Below are 15,707 nucleotides of genomic sequence, written 5' to 3'. Positions count from 1 at the left end.
TTGAGCTCTGTATGTCAAAATTCAGGAAAACCCTAGCTGAATTCTGTTGCCATGTCACATGTAGAATCATGTGTCTGCCATCTGCCTACCAAGAATGCACTTGAATGCACCTGATGCAGCACATGATGACAGTGACGAGACTGTTGCAAGAGACAAAAATTTTTGTATTAAGCAATTGTGACACACTTGTCATAGGTTTGCTATCCCTGGGTTATATAGATTTTTTATAGATAAAATAAATAAAAATAGACAAGAGAAATAAAAATATAGACAAGACATATACAAGATAAATAAAAATTCTAATACTTAAGATATTGTCTTTCCATGGAATTCTGCATATTGATATATTATTTAAATTTGTCTGTTTTATAATGTAGACAAAATTGTGATTATTGAATTATAAATATTGAAAGATAATTTCTTCTTAAGAAATTTGAAGCAACATTTGTGAGGTGCTTAGCTTTATGTGAAAAAAGTGCAGCTAAACTTCTCCAACTCATCGTTGAAAATTTTCCTTCATACAGAGATGAAGCAGAGATTGATGGACATAAAGGTACATGTTAATGATGTATTTGAGTTATTGCTTGTTAAATTTAGGTTTATGTTTTTAAAATTCCATAAAACTTATTTTTCAGTTTCTTTTTATAAAAGAGCACAGATTTTGATTGGAGATATTTGGGCATGTTTTGAAGGCAAAAGTTGTGGAACATTTGAAGATATTGATACCATAACTATATTTGCAGATTACAGGTATACATTACTATTTCTATACTTTTTATTTTTACTTCTGTGCACCTATAATTTCAGCTTCAAAATTGATGTACTGTAAGTGGATCTTTTTGTATAAAAATTTACAATAGAATTTTTTTTTCAACCTTCAGAAACCTTCATCTTTCAGTATAAATTTGTATGATGTTGAGATAGTTGGTTCCAGATTTGATTGTGCCACCAGCACAAAGTTTTCAATCAATTTTGATACATATGCTTTGTATTCTGTATCAAATCTATATTAAAATTCTGATAACCTTTATTGGGGGTATAGCTTGCATTTTTTATATTATTTGAGTTGAAGTTTTTACCCAAAGTAAAAACCTACTTGAGTTTATTAAAATATAGAAGTTTAAATTGCAGTCTAAAGTCATTTGATAATGTGACCATACAAAAGCAAAAGCTGTTCATCAAATTGAAGGATTGATGTCAAAGAGTTAGGTAATCATAATAACTAATGCTTTATATTCAGAACAGTGTTATGACTACAGTAAATTATGATTATCTTAATTTCACTGACATTTGTCTTATTTTCAACTGTGTTTTTTACAAATCAAGAAATGTTTAGAATGATTTTTAAATTTAGTTTTGCAATATATTTTCTAATTGTGTGCAATGCAGCAGCCTATACAGAAGTTGCATACACTACAAGTTAGAACTGTTTACAGTAATTACTAAATACAGAATGAGAAAGAACCTCTATTATGTAGATAAATAAAATTGTGTATGGTATTATTCTAATAAGCATGTATAAAATCTTTCGTGGTTAAGGGATCTGCAATATTCCATTTGTGATAAAATTTATATTTTATAAATTCAGTACAAAATTCGAAATGTGCAGGTCCACTATACAGAATGATATAATATCTGGACCTCCAGCAAATGTTTTAACATTGTTTTAGTTTTTATATCCCCTTCCAAAGGCTAGGGATGGAAAAGAAAAAAAGCATCTGTGCTGTAACAGGATTTTTCTTCCGACTGTTCCTGCGTGTCACTTTCAAATATCTGCTGGTTAGAGAATCACACCCATGATGAGCGTTTTGGGAGTGAAAATTCTCAATAGGGCAGTTACAGGACTTGAATAATGGAGGTTTATGACCGAACAAGAAAATTTCTGTCGGTAAAATTAAAGAGAAAGCATTAGCACAAAAAATGAAACAGCTTCAACAATTTATGTTAAAAGAAATGTTAAATCAGACAAATAAATATTGTGCTTTTTTTTTTTTTTTTTTTTTTTTTTTTTATAAATTTTGATTCCCTTAAGGTTGTAAATGCTGTGCTATTTTATTGAAAGTATTTCATATTGTTAACTTTATAATTTCTAGTAGCCATCTTACTGGAACAAATTTTCAAACATGCACAATTTAAACATGTAAATGACTATGTTATGTATGTTTATGTTTTAAAATATTTTTCACATTTTTGTAATTCAAAGATAAATCTTTATCTTTGTTATGCTTGTAAAGAATTTATTAAGAATTCATGTCCAGCTTATTCATAATATAAAGACTAAAAAATATTACACAAAGAATCCACTCTATTTTCTAGAATTTTAATATACAGTCAAAAGTCTTTAATCCGTAGTCGTTGGGACTTCGGCGATTCCAAATTATCGGTTTTTCCGGATTATAGATGATCAGTTTAAATCTGGTAAGATGGCATGCAGAAGTTATAAAATTAAAAATATGAAAAAGTAATTTATGAAATAAAGAGCAATTATGATCTAAAGGGTATCAAAATTTACAAAAGAAAAAGCTTAATATTTATTTGTTTACTTTATTAAACATTTCTTTCAACGCGCGCATGTATAAAGCATACATTACCCATAGTCGAAATTAGAAAATTGCAACCAGAAAACTATTTGATGCGTATTTCTGATATTTATAATGAATTTGATTTAAATCATATCAAAGACAGAGTACATCGAGATGAAATACTACATTTAGTAATGAATTATAAGCTGAATAAAATAAAAACATCTGCCCTGAAGATAAGGATAGTGCTGACAGATCAACTTCCAGTTCATTGCGTGCCGCGACGTTCCCCTCCCTCGCAGAGCAGCGTGAAATTGATAAACAGATTTTGGAATGGTTAGAGTAACAAAGGATATGCCTTTATCCATTTTTTTGCAGCAATTCCACTTTTTACTGATTCAGAAGTCAAACAACAAAAATCAGCGTTAATTCACAAAATTTTCACAGGACTAGTTTCGATGGTTTTACCGAACCATCATCTTCAGCTGCAAAACCGCAAATGGTTTTGCATCTTCAGCTGCAAAACCGCAAATGGTTCCATTTGCGGTTTTGCAGCTGAAGATGATGGTTCGGTAAAACCATCGAAACTAGTCCTGTGAAAATTTTGTGAATTAACGCTGATTTTTGTTGTTTGACTTCTGAATCAGTATTTATTCGGCGTGTTATTGTGTCTTAATTAATTCCACTTTTTGTTTGATGGACATCGAAACGTACTTTCGCATTGTAGATATCCTTTGGCAGCTCCAGAATCGGAATTCTTTTTGACATAATCGAAATTTCAAGCTTACTTTTATAAAATTGCTCTAACAGTCTGCAAAAAAATAATAAGCGGATCCAGTTCGAAGATTAAGGAACAATGCAATCTGCAACATTAACTGAAATAGAAAATTAGCTTAGCTTATACCGTCCGTTATACATTAAATGCGCATGCGTAAAGGTATTATGCGCATCCACCAATGCATTAATGCGTTGACGCGTGTGCAGAAACTTTGTAGCTTTGAGGTCCAGATTATAGATCATTCCGGATTAAAGACTTTTGACTGTATATATGTTTCATTTTATTATACTTGCATATTATCCTGTCGACCATGAAAATCGGCTACCATAAAAACCTTGCCATTCATTTCTTTGGAATTCTGAAGGAACTGATGCCTTTTTATTTAATAAATAACAGTATTTAAACTACATTTATTTTCACTTAGTAGAAAAGCATTTGTTGATTTCTAGTTTTTTTCTAGACACTCATTTTATATGGAACTCTATTTAGAACACTATGAGTACAAATTTTCTGCTGGTAATTGTTCCAGTCTGTTATTGTTTTGTTGGCTACATACAGCTGAGTATATTGTGCCCGTCAATACACAATTTTTTTATGGTATGATATTATTAATTTGAAAATAATTCACTGCTTGCTATTCTGTAGAAGGCTGACTCAAATTTTAATCTCATTTTCAAAAGGAAATGAAAAAAATATAGCAATAGTCGTGTTCACAAAAGAAAAATGTGAATTATCAAGAATCAGTTACGGTTGTACCAAACGAAAGTGCTATTATTGTCATGCTTATCCATAATTAGCACTAAATTATGCCACTACACAAAACTTACAATAGTTTCACAGTCAACAGATTAATACATTATATATATGTGTATTAAAAAATTATAATATTTTATGTATATGTATATACATATATTGTTGCAAGAGTTTTTATATGAAACAGTTTTTTTATATGGCTTTAGTGTTTAATTTGATTATGAGTATAATTATTATAAAAAAAGTATCAAATGCAATATCCATTAAACAAATGTTACATTTATTTTTAGGTATGTATATATATATTTATAGGTATGTTAATTATTTTAATTTGACATATAATCTCTTTGTAGAATACCTCAAGTATTGGTATACTTGGGTGTTTTGGAATATTCTGAAGAACTTTTAAAAAAGTTGAAAGAAGGTAATGTATGAAAATGCAGTATTATTCTTAGAATACAGCTATTTTAAATAGATAAATTATTCCATGATAATTAGAAATTATAATGTTACTTAATTTGAATAATTTTATATCTTGTTTTACATTTTTAAGAATGCCATCTAACTAAAACAACACTTATTGTTTAATATGTTGTTTGGATTATATCAGTGACCCAGCATATATACTTTTCATAATAGCAATAAGTTGGTGGGTTTTTTTTTTTGCTTATTTCTGAATAGCCTGCCCATAATTTAAGAGAAATATGAAACAAATTTATGATGCAGGTAGTGTTGCCAATACAAAAATTAGAATTCCTATTTATTTAGATTATTGCACCAGCTTTTTGTTTAGGATGGAAATTTCTTTTATTTCCTTGTGTTAGTTGATAATCCTAGAGTAGGACTTTCTTTTCCTAGATACAAAGATTCAGTAGGTTTTGTTGGTTCAAGATAAAGCTCTTTGTGATGGACTGTGTTCTTCCACTTAATGAGTTGAAACAACTGTTAACCAAAATTAAAATTCTGTATTTTGATTTTTAATATTTAGCAGTTGTACTGAAATGTTAAGATCAGGTGATTTAAACCAATGGTCCCAAATATTTTATACTGATAAGCACATTTACAATACTGAGTTGAAACAACTGTTAACCAAAATTAAAATTCTGTATTTTGATTTTTAATATTTAGCAGTTGTACTGAAATGTTAAGATCAGGTGATTTAAACCAATGGTCCCAAATATTTTATACTGACAAGCACATTTACAATACATCAATGAGATGGTAGACAATGCCTTTCCTAAAACAAACATAAAATTTTTATCATTTGTGCTAATATATTTAAGATATAAAGGAGCAGTTTAAGATGTAAAAATATTTGTCAATGCAATTTTTATAAATGTATTTCATGAGAATGGACCTCATTTTATGATATAGGATCATGTTCCTGCTCATAAACAATCAAGATATGAATAATTCTAGATATATGCTTCAATTTCACTCTAATTATCATGAAAATAAATAAATTATATGATGTCCACCGAAAACAATGCAAGGCGAAAACGCCACAGAACAAAACATCGTCAGAGAAAATAAAGCAAAGAGAAAATATTGCAGTTCTAGAACATCATAGTACAAAATATTGCTGTCGAAAATAAAGCGATTAAAAAACTCTGCAGTTTAAAAACATCATAAAAAATAAAGTACCTACAAATCATCACATGCCGATAACATCACAGACATGTGTTTTTCGGGCTTTAATAATTGTAAAAGGATACTTGCATAACAATTTGTAAGTGCAAGATGGAGAGAAGGATAATTTTTACTTTCATATTTTTTAATAACTAATAAATATTTGTTGAAAATGTAAAATGGAAACTTAAGCATAGAAAATTGATGCAACTTATAGCACTTAATAGAATTTTAAACTGACATAATTAACTAACAAAGGTCATTTTATTTTTTTTATGAAGTTTGACTGGTAATTTTTCATGAAAGTATAATCTAAAAAAAGAATTGAAAAAGTAAGATAAGTAACTGCATGACTTTCTCTTTAAAAAATTGCTAATTATGAGATTATTTTCTTTACTTTTGTTAATCTGGTACTCTTTTAGTGAAAATTATTTCTTGTTCTGTTTTTAAAAAATTTATTAGTTAATAAAAATATGAAACTAAAAATTCCATCTTGCGCCTACAAATCATTATGCGAATATCCATTTACAATAATTAAAGCCTGAAAAATGCATGTCTGCAATATTATTGTCATGTGATGATTTGTAGGTACTTTTATTTTTGCCACGATATTTTTGACGACGATGTTTCTAAACTGCGAAGTTTTTGAACTGCTTTATTTTCAACGACGATATTTTGTACCACGACGTACTGCAATGTTTTCCCTTTGCTTTATTTTCTCCCATGATGATTTATACCACGACGTTTTCGACTTGCGTTGTTTTCGGCTGTAAGCAATTATATATACAGTCAAATACCAAAAATCTTAGGACCTGAAATCCGAGTTGATTCTCAAAATATAAACATTTAGTTTATAGGTTCTGGAAACCGCAACATGGAGTATGAAATATCGAAGAAAAAATACTTACTGGGTAATGACTCATAATTACAGAATAACGATGAGTCATAACGGAAATACCAAATTATTGACATCGTGATAGAAGTTTTTTCCCCTGCAATCTGCATCAAGGTAAAAAAGCAGACGATTAAGTCAACTCTTCTTTCAAGTTCCCGCTTCATGTTGTTGTACTTTCTGAGATTGTTTAGTGATGATTTTTTTTTTAATCCGGATATTTTGTGGATAATTTAAGAATATTTTAAATTTCAGCGCTTTTCAATACAATGACAGATAAGAAACGCACTCGTGATTTTACTGCTTGCAACGTTGAAAAATGTATTCACATTGCATTGATGGTAATGAAAAAATATGATGTGTACACCGCATGACTTCCTTGTACGGAATATTATTTATATGCATTTTTTTCTAGCATTTCATTTAAACTTATTGGATTGAATTAAATCTACTTCACTGACAGCACATAAACCACAATAGAATAAATGCACTCTTTAAAATTCACTATATTTGTTTAACATAGCAACACTCTGGCACTACGTTCACTAATATTTCGTTCATATTAAAACTCAGAATGCACAAAATTTATATCATTTGAAGAATTATCTAATCGTTGCCACATGCTCTGTTCAAATACTATACAAAACAAAAAAAGAAACAGTTTTCACAGATGATTCAGCATATCTCATTCAATTAATTCAGTTTTCTCACTTCGCGACAAGGCAGAAATACATAAAAACTCAAAATATCTGTATTAAAAATTACGAAGTAAATCTTAAACACTTAATTCATCGAAAAAATTCCAGAAAGGATTAAGCATGATTTAATTCGCAATAATAAATGAATGCCTTATCTTTGTTGTTACGAAGCTTAGTCTCTCTAGATTGGGAAACAAATCATTCTGCTGTTTCAAATGTAAACAAATATGTCTGCCGTGTTATTTAAAACTTAACCACACTTAAACAGCTTTTAAATTGCTGATAATTGTACAAATATTGCTTCCTGATTTATGAAAGGCATAAAAACCTTAACTGGGAAGATAAGAACAACATAAATCAATCATTTTTAAAGGAAAAAATGTACATTTTACAAACATATAAGAGTAAAGAAACTGAGATCACTGAGCCGAGTGGATATATAAATATATTTATATATGTTTGGTACGGCCGATTGCAACCAAAATACGAGGTGCACATCTACATGTCATAGCAGTCGTATATACAAAATTTTAACGTTCTGAGGCTACTCGTTTTTGAGTTATGTGAGATATGTTCATACAGACGCCATGAAAAATTTTCTTTAGAATTCATTTTAAAGCAGTTTTATAATTTTTTTGGAGGGAAAGAGTCTTTTATTCCTTTCTTACGTACAGATGTCACGCAAAAACATCGTTAAATTGCATTCGATAATGGTCAAGATGGATATTTTCGTTGAAATATGCTGTCTGAAACTTTTTGGAATTTCAATACTTCCTTTTTACTTTGTACAAGTAAGTAAAAAGTGGAAATTCTGCTAAAGATGTAGGCAGGTGCTACTGCTCAGTTTAGAGCAGAATTGTACGAAATTGCCACACGGACTGCATATGATATACGGAACAATAAAGAAAAGCTGTTGAAATTTTACAGCAACAGTTATTCTAACACCGGAATCCGAAACCGGAAATCTTTACATGAGGCGAAATCGGCAAGCTTCAATGCTGTCTTGTACGAGTGATTTGGTGGAATGATGGGGTACCTATTTCAGGACTACTCCTGAGAGAAAAGGAGAAACAGATTCGTGCTGATTTAAAAATAGAGGAGCCTAATGTAAATGAACAATATAATATAATCAGTTTATATATATAATAATAATTTAATGCATATAATTAAATATTGTATTAATGTATATAATAATTTAATATGCCTTATTTATTTTGCACCTTTAGTCTGAATATTATCTTTTCTGTCCTGAAATCCATGCAACCTCTGGTCCCAAGCGTTGCAGATTTCTGGACTTCTACTGTAGTGTGATTAAAAACAATTTTTTTTTTTACACTGTATCCTATAAAGACAAATTTTAATTTAGTAATTCTAAAAATTTTCTTTTACACACAATTTTAAAAATGTCACTCTAAAGTTTAAAAATTCCTTTTCTTCCAACTTTAATGGTTTTAGAATGGATTCATTTATTTTTGCTGCATTTACTTCGAAGTATATATGAATGTATAAGAACATGTGATCACATAGCCTGAATATTATTATTACACAAATCTTCCTTTGTAACTTCTTGAAGCACTTGATAATAAATGATAAGTCTTAGTCATTTATCATTTTCATATAGGAGATATGCTCATGCAACAATAAGCATTCACATGAGTACATGCACGAATCAAGGACTGCAAAATTTGAAACTACTGATTTAAGCTAATCTAAAAATATTTTGTTTTGATGTCTGCATAACCAGAAGCATGAACAATGAGGACAATATTTGATTAAACAGAATTTTACATATGAAAGCAAAAGAACCATTTATTAGAAGAAAAACTACAAATCAATGGTTTTAAAATTCATCTTGCACGAATACATGATGCAATACCAGGGGAGGCATCGAGACATATACAGGTCCTATATGGAGTCCTGCATCATTTCACGTACCTTCCTGCTCATCTTCACCCGAACAATGTTGAATATGCAAATGCAAATGTTGTTCACTGTCAGTGGGATTAGCATACACATTATCTTTAAGTTAATCCCAAAGGAGTTTTAGTAGAGTGATGTTTGGTGACCATGTTGGATACTTCACAGGTCCTCAATGGCCAGTCCAGCATTGAGAGAAAACTTGCTGCAACAATTCCCTGAACACCACTTGAGAATTGTGGTGGGGCGCCATCTGATTGCTACCACAGTTCAAAGTTCTGGGATGACAGTATCTGCAGCTTTAGGTAAGTTTCTCCTGTGATGTGACCTTCCAGGAAGAAAGAGCCAATCTTTTCTATATCACGCTGCCTCACACCATGGACTCGGAATTAACATTCAGTAGTGGCATTGGATTTTTAACCTCTAAAATATGCAGCTGTATCTGTTGATCAAACCTAATGTGTGAAATTTGGCCTCATCAGTCCAGACAATATTCCAGATAGGATCAGGGTACTCCTGAAACTCTGTCAGCATCAATTCGGCTGACAACTCAATTCGTCAGTTGAAGTCTTGCTCATTAAAAACATGAACGAGCCATAAATAGTATGGCAGCAGCTTCATGTCACTCAAAACTCTCTACATCGATATGTCTAGCAGGGCCAACAAACGGTGGATAGACTTAAATTATTGAGGAGAGAATGCCAGTTCCACAGCAACACATGCTATTGTGTCTGCAGTTCGGGCAGTTCTCTGTTGCCCAAGATGCTTGGGATTAAAAGCATTGAGACTTTTATCAAACTACTTATTTATTCAGACGACATTGTCTTTGTAGACTGCAGGTAGTTCAAACTCTTCAATATCGTGCACTGGACTTCTAATACATTGTTAGTCCATGCATAGAGAAGTGAGAAAATGCACACACATTTTACGTGCTGCTTAGTGCTACTTTGGTAGACGATTGCATGGATTTTGGCGAGCTATACGACTTATGGCAAAAACATTGCTGGACAAGTTATTAATGGTAACCGATACTTTGTTGTTATTTTATTTTAAAAATAATGCATTTTATTATGCATAAATTCAATGTTTTAAATATTATTTATGGCTTCTAAATATTAAAAATCAATTTAATTTTGCATTTTTATTTGAAGTAAAAATTTTATTATGTATGATATTTTACATAATTTTATGTTGTGGATGATGTAATCAATGACGTCTCCTTGCTTTAAAAGTAATTGGTTTTAATATCTATAAATTTAAATCTAATGTTTTAAACATTATTTATGGCTGTTAAATATTAAAATACAATTTAATTTTGCATTTTTCTTAAAAAAATGATTTTATTCTGTATTTTTAATTAATTAATTTTAATTCTATGCATGATGTAATGAGCTCCCTGATTGGTTAGTGAATATTTGTGCATTACCGCAACATTTTAAAATTTTATTATTCATCGCTGCAAATTCCTTAGATTTCATAGGGAACGGATATGACCCTTTCAAAGATTAATGCTGTTATTGGCAAGTACCAAGAATTACTGGTATCGGAATCAGAAAATTGTCCTTTGAGACCTTATTTTGGCCAACCTGGATTTCCTAATCAAAGATTTATTTATAAATTGTTACAAGGGTCAGAGGAAATTTATTAAAAATTTTTTGGAGGAAACCTCGCTTATTGCTTCAATGAAGTGCGAGAAATGTGGATCGCGGATGAAGATTGTTAAAAGAGCTGATTCTGAGGACGTCCGAATATGGTATTGTGGTCACGGTGGAAGAAATAACCGCTGTAACGATAAAAAAAGTATTAGACATTTCTCTTTTACCGGCAGTAAACTTCTAATTGCTGTAATTTTTTTAGCTGTACTGTATGAAGCGTTCTTATTTACTTAAAGAATTTGAATTTAAGTAATATTTTAATTCTTTTAAACATTGGTATGATGTTTTTTAATTCGATATTCAGTTTAAGTAATATTTTAATCCAGTTAAATGTTGGCGCAATGTTTTTATAGCAGTTTTATTCTATTTCATTGCTATATAAAAGTAATACCTTACTTTAGTATTTTATACTCATAGTAAATGTATTTATTTACATTTGCCTGAGATCTTAAAAAACGTCTTCAACAAAAAATTAATCCATTTTTTTTTTAAAGTTTTGAATACTTTACTGTGTCCAAAATACGTAAAAACAGCATTTTTCAAGATTACTGACGATTGTAAAAACCGTGCCAAAGTAAATTGCCAAAAATCCGTGCAATCTACCAAAGTAGCACCTGCTGCTTGATAGACAACCTTCTTCCCATCATGTTTTCTCTATGCATGCTAATTAGTGAAGAGCACTGACTTCATCACAGCATATGATATTGCCATCTATCGGCAATAAATGTTTTGGAATACTTAGTTATTAATGATATAAAAAATTACCTGTTTCAATTATGTCTTGTTTTTGTTTCATACAAATGTTCACTGATGCTTATGTTTTTATTCATTTTTTTCCATCTATTCACAGCCCATTTTTGAAATATATATTTTATGTAACAATGAAAAATAATGATTTAATCTTTATTAAGACTCGAACTATCTCATCCTAGAAACTAATGCTTAACTTTGTATTATGACAGGTGAACTATTAGAAAATGGAGATCGATATGAAGTAGAGATAAGGGGTTGTACAATATGGGCAGTGGAGGTAAATGAGTTTTATTAAAAAAATTTATATATTGCTATATAAATGCAGTAAATGCAAGTGAAATACTACTTTTTTGGTAATTAAGAATTAACGTTTTAAGATTCTAATGAGCTGATGTAATTTCGTATCTTTAAGAATTATATGATTAGATTGACCATTTTTGTGCCTCATCTTTTTCTGTTTAAATATTTGATTAAATGTATTTCATTATTATGAATGCTATGCGTTTCCAGTTGATGTGCCAGTACATAAAAGGAAAGCAAGCTCAAGGTGAAGTGGAACAAAGTATTTTGTTTAATTCCATACTTATAGACAATTATTTATGGGATTATCGCAGACAGCATGCAAAAGAGATGGAACATATACCATTCCACAAAGTGCGTTGCATTTATTACTAAATGCTTATATTAATCAATGAATAAATATGCAATCAATCAATTTACATCATTGAATTATATTCATATATTTTCTTGATTGATCTACAAAATATTTGTTTACAAATATTCACATTTGTCATGTCATTAATTTATTCTGGCTACATGCTATTTTATTTTTCAGTAAAATTTTCTATTGATATACATGTACATAAATTTTGTAATTACAAGGTTTTTTTTAATAAGTAGAATGTGAAATAAACAAGTTCATTAATAAATTGTATTAATATATTCTCTTCATTAAACATTTTACATTACATTTGAATTTTTTACAATAGTCCTTAACAAGTTTGTAATCCATTAGTGCATCAGTTTATATAATGTATAAAAATATATATTTATTGCAGTCTTGGCAAAACATTCATTATAAAGTAGTTTATTGCAATTTCTGTTGAGGAAAAGTAATTGTATCCTTTTGACCTTCTGCCATCAAATCTTCAATTTCTTTTATAGTTCGTGGTACACATGTTAAATTTTCCATCCCATTTTCTGTGATAAGAACATCATCCTCAATCCGAACCTAATGATAAAAATTTAAGCTTTACATATGAAAACAATAGATCCTTGATTATTATTTACAGTAACTGGAATCAAAACTTGCTCAATTGATTCAATTGACTTTAATGTAAATCATCATATTTCATATATTACTATATGAAATATAGAAAATATAGAAATATAGAAAAATTTTTACTGTTTCAGCCTAATACTGGAAGAGCTGTTTGTGTCTAGATCAGTCTGTTGCTAAACTTTTGCATTTAACATTCAGCTTGTAATGGTTATTTTCACATAAGTCTAAATTATATTAAAGCATTAAATGATTTAACTATTGATAGTTCCTCATAATAAGTAATTTCTACATACAGTATTATCCAGATTTTAAGGTCCAATAAAAGCATGAATATGCTTATTTAGTTCATAATTATTTTAATCTGCAAATTTTATTACAAAAGCATTAATACTTAAGTCAATAAAAGCACTAAATAAATTTCAATTATAAAGAAATAGTGTATTTATTATGGAGGAATTGAATGTATAACTATGCATTAGTGATAAACACACATTGACAAATAAAAATACATTGAAACTTCCTCTATCACTGTAACCAGCATTCCTAAAAACATAAGTAATGATACTAAACATCGCTCATAGTCAATTTTTAAAGCAACCACTTTCGAAAAAGACAAATATGCATGGATTAATCCATGCTTCCAGTATGCAGTTGTAATCTGTTAATGTAATAAAATTAATTTACAACAAATAAACATTAAACAATTATATACATTATTAGCTTTCTCAGCCTTCCACATCTTATGCACATAATCTCTCCCTGCCACTGACTACTGGTGCACAGGCAGTGCCCTCTTGCCGAATGACGTAGAAAACATGTAACAGATGCCAACTGAGGTAGTTCCAAATTTGTTTGATTGGGTTGAAATCTCTGCTAAGTTATTCTTGAAGATTTGAACAATGATATTCTACTTCTTATTAGCACATCCTACTATCTGTAAAGAAGACTTGACATGTATGGGTGTACTCGATTAGCAAGGAGGAAAAACATCCATATTGATTGAAAGTGCTCTCCAGAAGTAACCAAATCATATAAAAATTATTTTCCAGACTATAATGCTCCAATCATGGGCTTGTATATGTCTAATAATGGTTGCTGGATGTTAACACGTCCCAAACTAGCCTCAGTTTATCCACTAGAGCTCAAAAGACTTATCAGAGAATGCAATTCATTGTCAATGAAGATAAAGTCCAGTATTGGCAGTTCTAGTCAAACTGCAGTCTTTTTTCAAATGAATTTTCATAAGCATAGATCCAATAATGCATCTGAATACCATTCACAACAAGATTTACTGCACAATAATTCTGGGCATATATCTGAAGACTCACCCTTGTTTTGCTCCATAATGAATGTCTTCACTGAATTGCTGCACATTAGGATGTTAACCAGTCCTCATTGCCAATGTTCAACTTCCTGTATGAAGTTCTAACAATGCCACATCAGATCTCAAAATGCTATTCAGCCACCAAACTTGCACCAGAGCAATTCTATTGACAAATTCTACCATACCTAAAATACTAGTTCTCTTTGGCTAGTAATTACCATATTTTTTCAATATCTGATAAATCACACTTTCCCCTCCTTACAGTCATATTTACTAAAATGTCAATTTGCATAAACTAAAGTCTGCACATCTAAAACTAAAGTCTAGGAGATAAAGATCACGTGCTCTACAAAAAGCCCCACAATCTCCTACATTTTTTGTAGTTCATCAATAATAAGAAATATGTCAGAAGCATGTAAAAGATAATTTGTCAACAGCGAACCAAGAGAACTGTTTGAATAAGTGGTTTAATGCCACTAATTATGAGTGACAATAAATAGAATGCTACAAACGCATTTACTGAGTTTGTACTGAAAAGAGAGAAAACTTTGACAGAAAACTTACTCAAATAGAGATATAAAGTCAAGGTAATGTAAAGGCAAATTAACATCTACGATTCATACTTAAATATATAACTAAGGTTTGATTTTAGTCAATTGCATAAATAATTAATGTTTATACTTACACCACCAAAATTTCGAAATTCTTGTATAGCATCATGGACCAAATATTTAGCTTGTTCTGGATTACTGAAGGCTGCATCTAACAACTTAATAAAATATTTAAATAAATATTTATTAATATATTATAATTATATTAAATATTTATTGAAATTTGTTTTGAAGTTTAAATGGTAAAAATTTCATTAATAACTATGACCTCAAATCACACTTGGTTGAGTTTTTTGTTGATCAAGACCAGAAGTTCTAAGAGCACAGCATTATGAAGTTATCAGAAAGATGGCAAAAAGTCATTATACGGAATGGAAGATATACGACAGATTAAAGTTCATATTTTGTATAAAAAATTGAGTTTTATTTCACCCTAAAAACCTAAATTACTTTATTGTGAACCTGATAATTTATTATATACAATACATACTTTTTTACAAGAATATTATCCAAAGACATTTGTTTTACCTACATATCAATATTTGATGACAATGAGACACAGCATTATTGTTAAATAAATTTGTAGCATGCATTATTACTGTCTTATTAGAATGGTGCTTCTCAATGTATGATGCAACAGTTTCCCATGCTTTTAGCATCTACTGTATCCTACTGGAAGGCTGCTGCTTTGTTGAGATTTATCATTTCCTTCTCTCATGAAATCTCTGCAACCTTTTGCTGTGACACAGAATGTAGCTCTATAAGATCAGCTCCTGGATATGCCGGTCCACTAGCTCGCAGATGTTTTTGCTATCCACATCTAGTCCTATAATCTTCATCAGAGACACAATCTCATCAATTACAGACTCCACAGGCATTTATTCAAACAATGT

General features: G+C 30.1%; 2 protein-coding genes across 3 annotated transcripts in view; one reads left to right on the top strand and one right to left on the bottom strand.

The window, feature by feature from the left end:
• LOC118201856 (queuosine 5'-phosphate N-glycosylase/hydrolase) overlaps positions 1–12,526 on the top strand; it is a 36,871-nt gene extending 24,345 nt beyond the window's left edge. For both annotated transcript variants that reach the window (XM_035374021.2, XM_035374020.2), the window contains exons 5-9: positions 430–553; positions 636–750; positions 4,407–4,477; positions 11,807–11,874; positions 12,108–12,526. In XM_035374021.2, the coding sequence (XP_035229912.1) occupies positions 430–553; positions 636–750; positions 4,407–4,477; positions 11,807–11,874; positions 12,108–12,272 (543 nt within the window). In that variant the 3' untranslated portion in view covers positions 12,273–12,526. The remainder of the gene's footprint in view (positions 1–429; positions 554–635; positions 751–4,406; positions 4,478–11,806; positions 11,875–12,107) is intronic.
• Dip-C (dipeptidase C) overlaps positions 12,523–15,707 on the bottom strand; it is a 92,784-nt gene continuing 89,599 nt past the window's right edge. The window contains exons 15-16 of the mRNA XM_085827675.1: positions 14,889–14,972; positions 12,523–12,828 (exon numbers count right to left, since the gene is read on the bottom strand). Of these exons, the coding sequence (XP_085683801.1) occupies positions 12,685–12,828; positions 14,889–14,972 (228 nt within the window). The 3' untranslated portion in view covers positions 12,523–12,684. The remainder of the gene's footprint in view (positions 12,829–14,888; positions 14,973–15,707) is intronic.

Source organism: Stegodyphus dumicola, chromosome 12, assembly GCF_044657685.1.
Source record: "Stegodyphus dumicola isolate Sdum_Otavi_A_Nest chromosome 12, ASM4465768v1".
NCBI lineage: Eukaryota > Metazoa > Arthropoda > Arachnida > Araneae > Eresidae > Stegodyphus > Stegodyphus dumicola.
The sequence above is the reverse complement of the archived record's forward strand: the minus strand, read 5'-3'. Positions and strand labels throughout refer to the sequence as shown.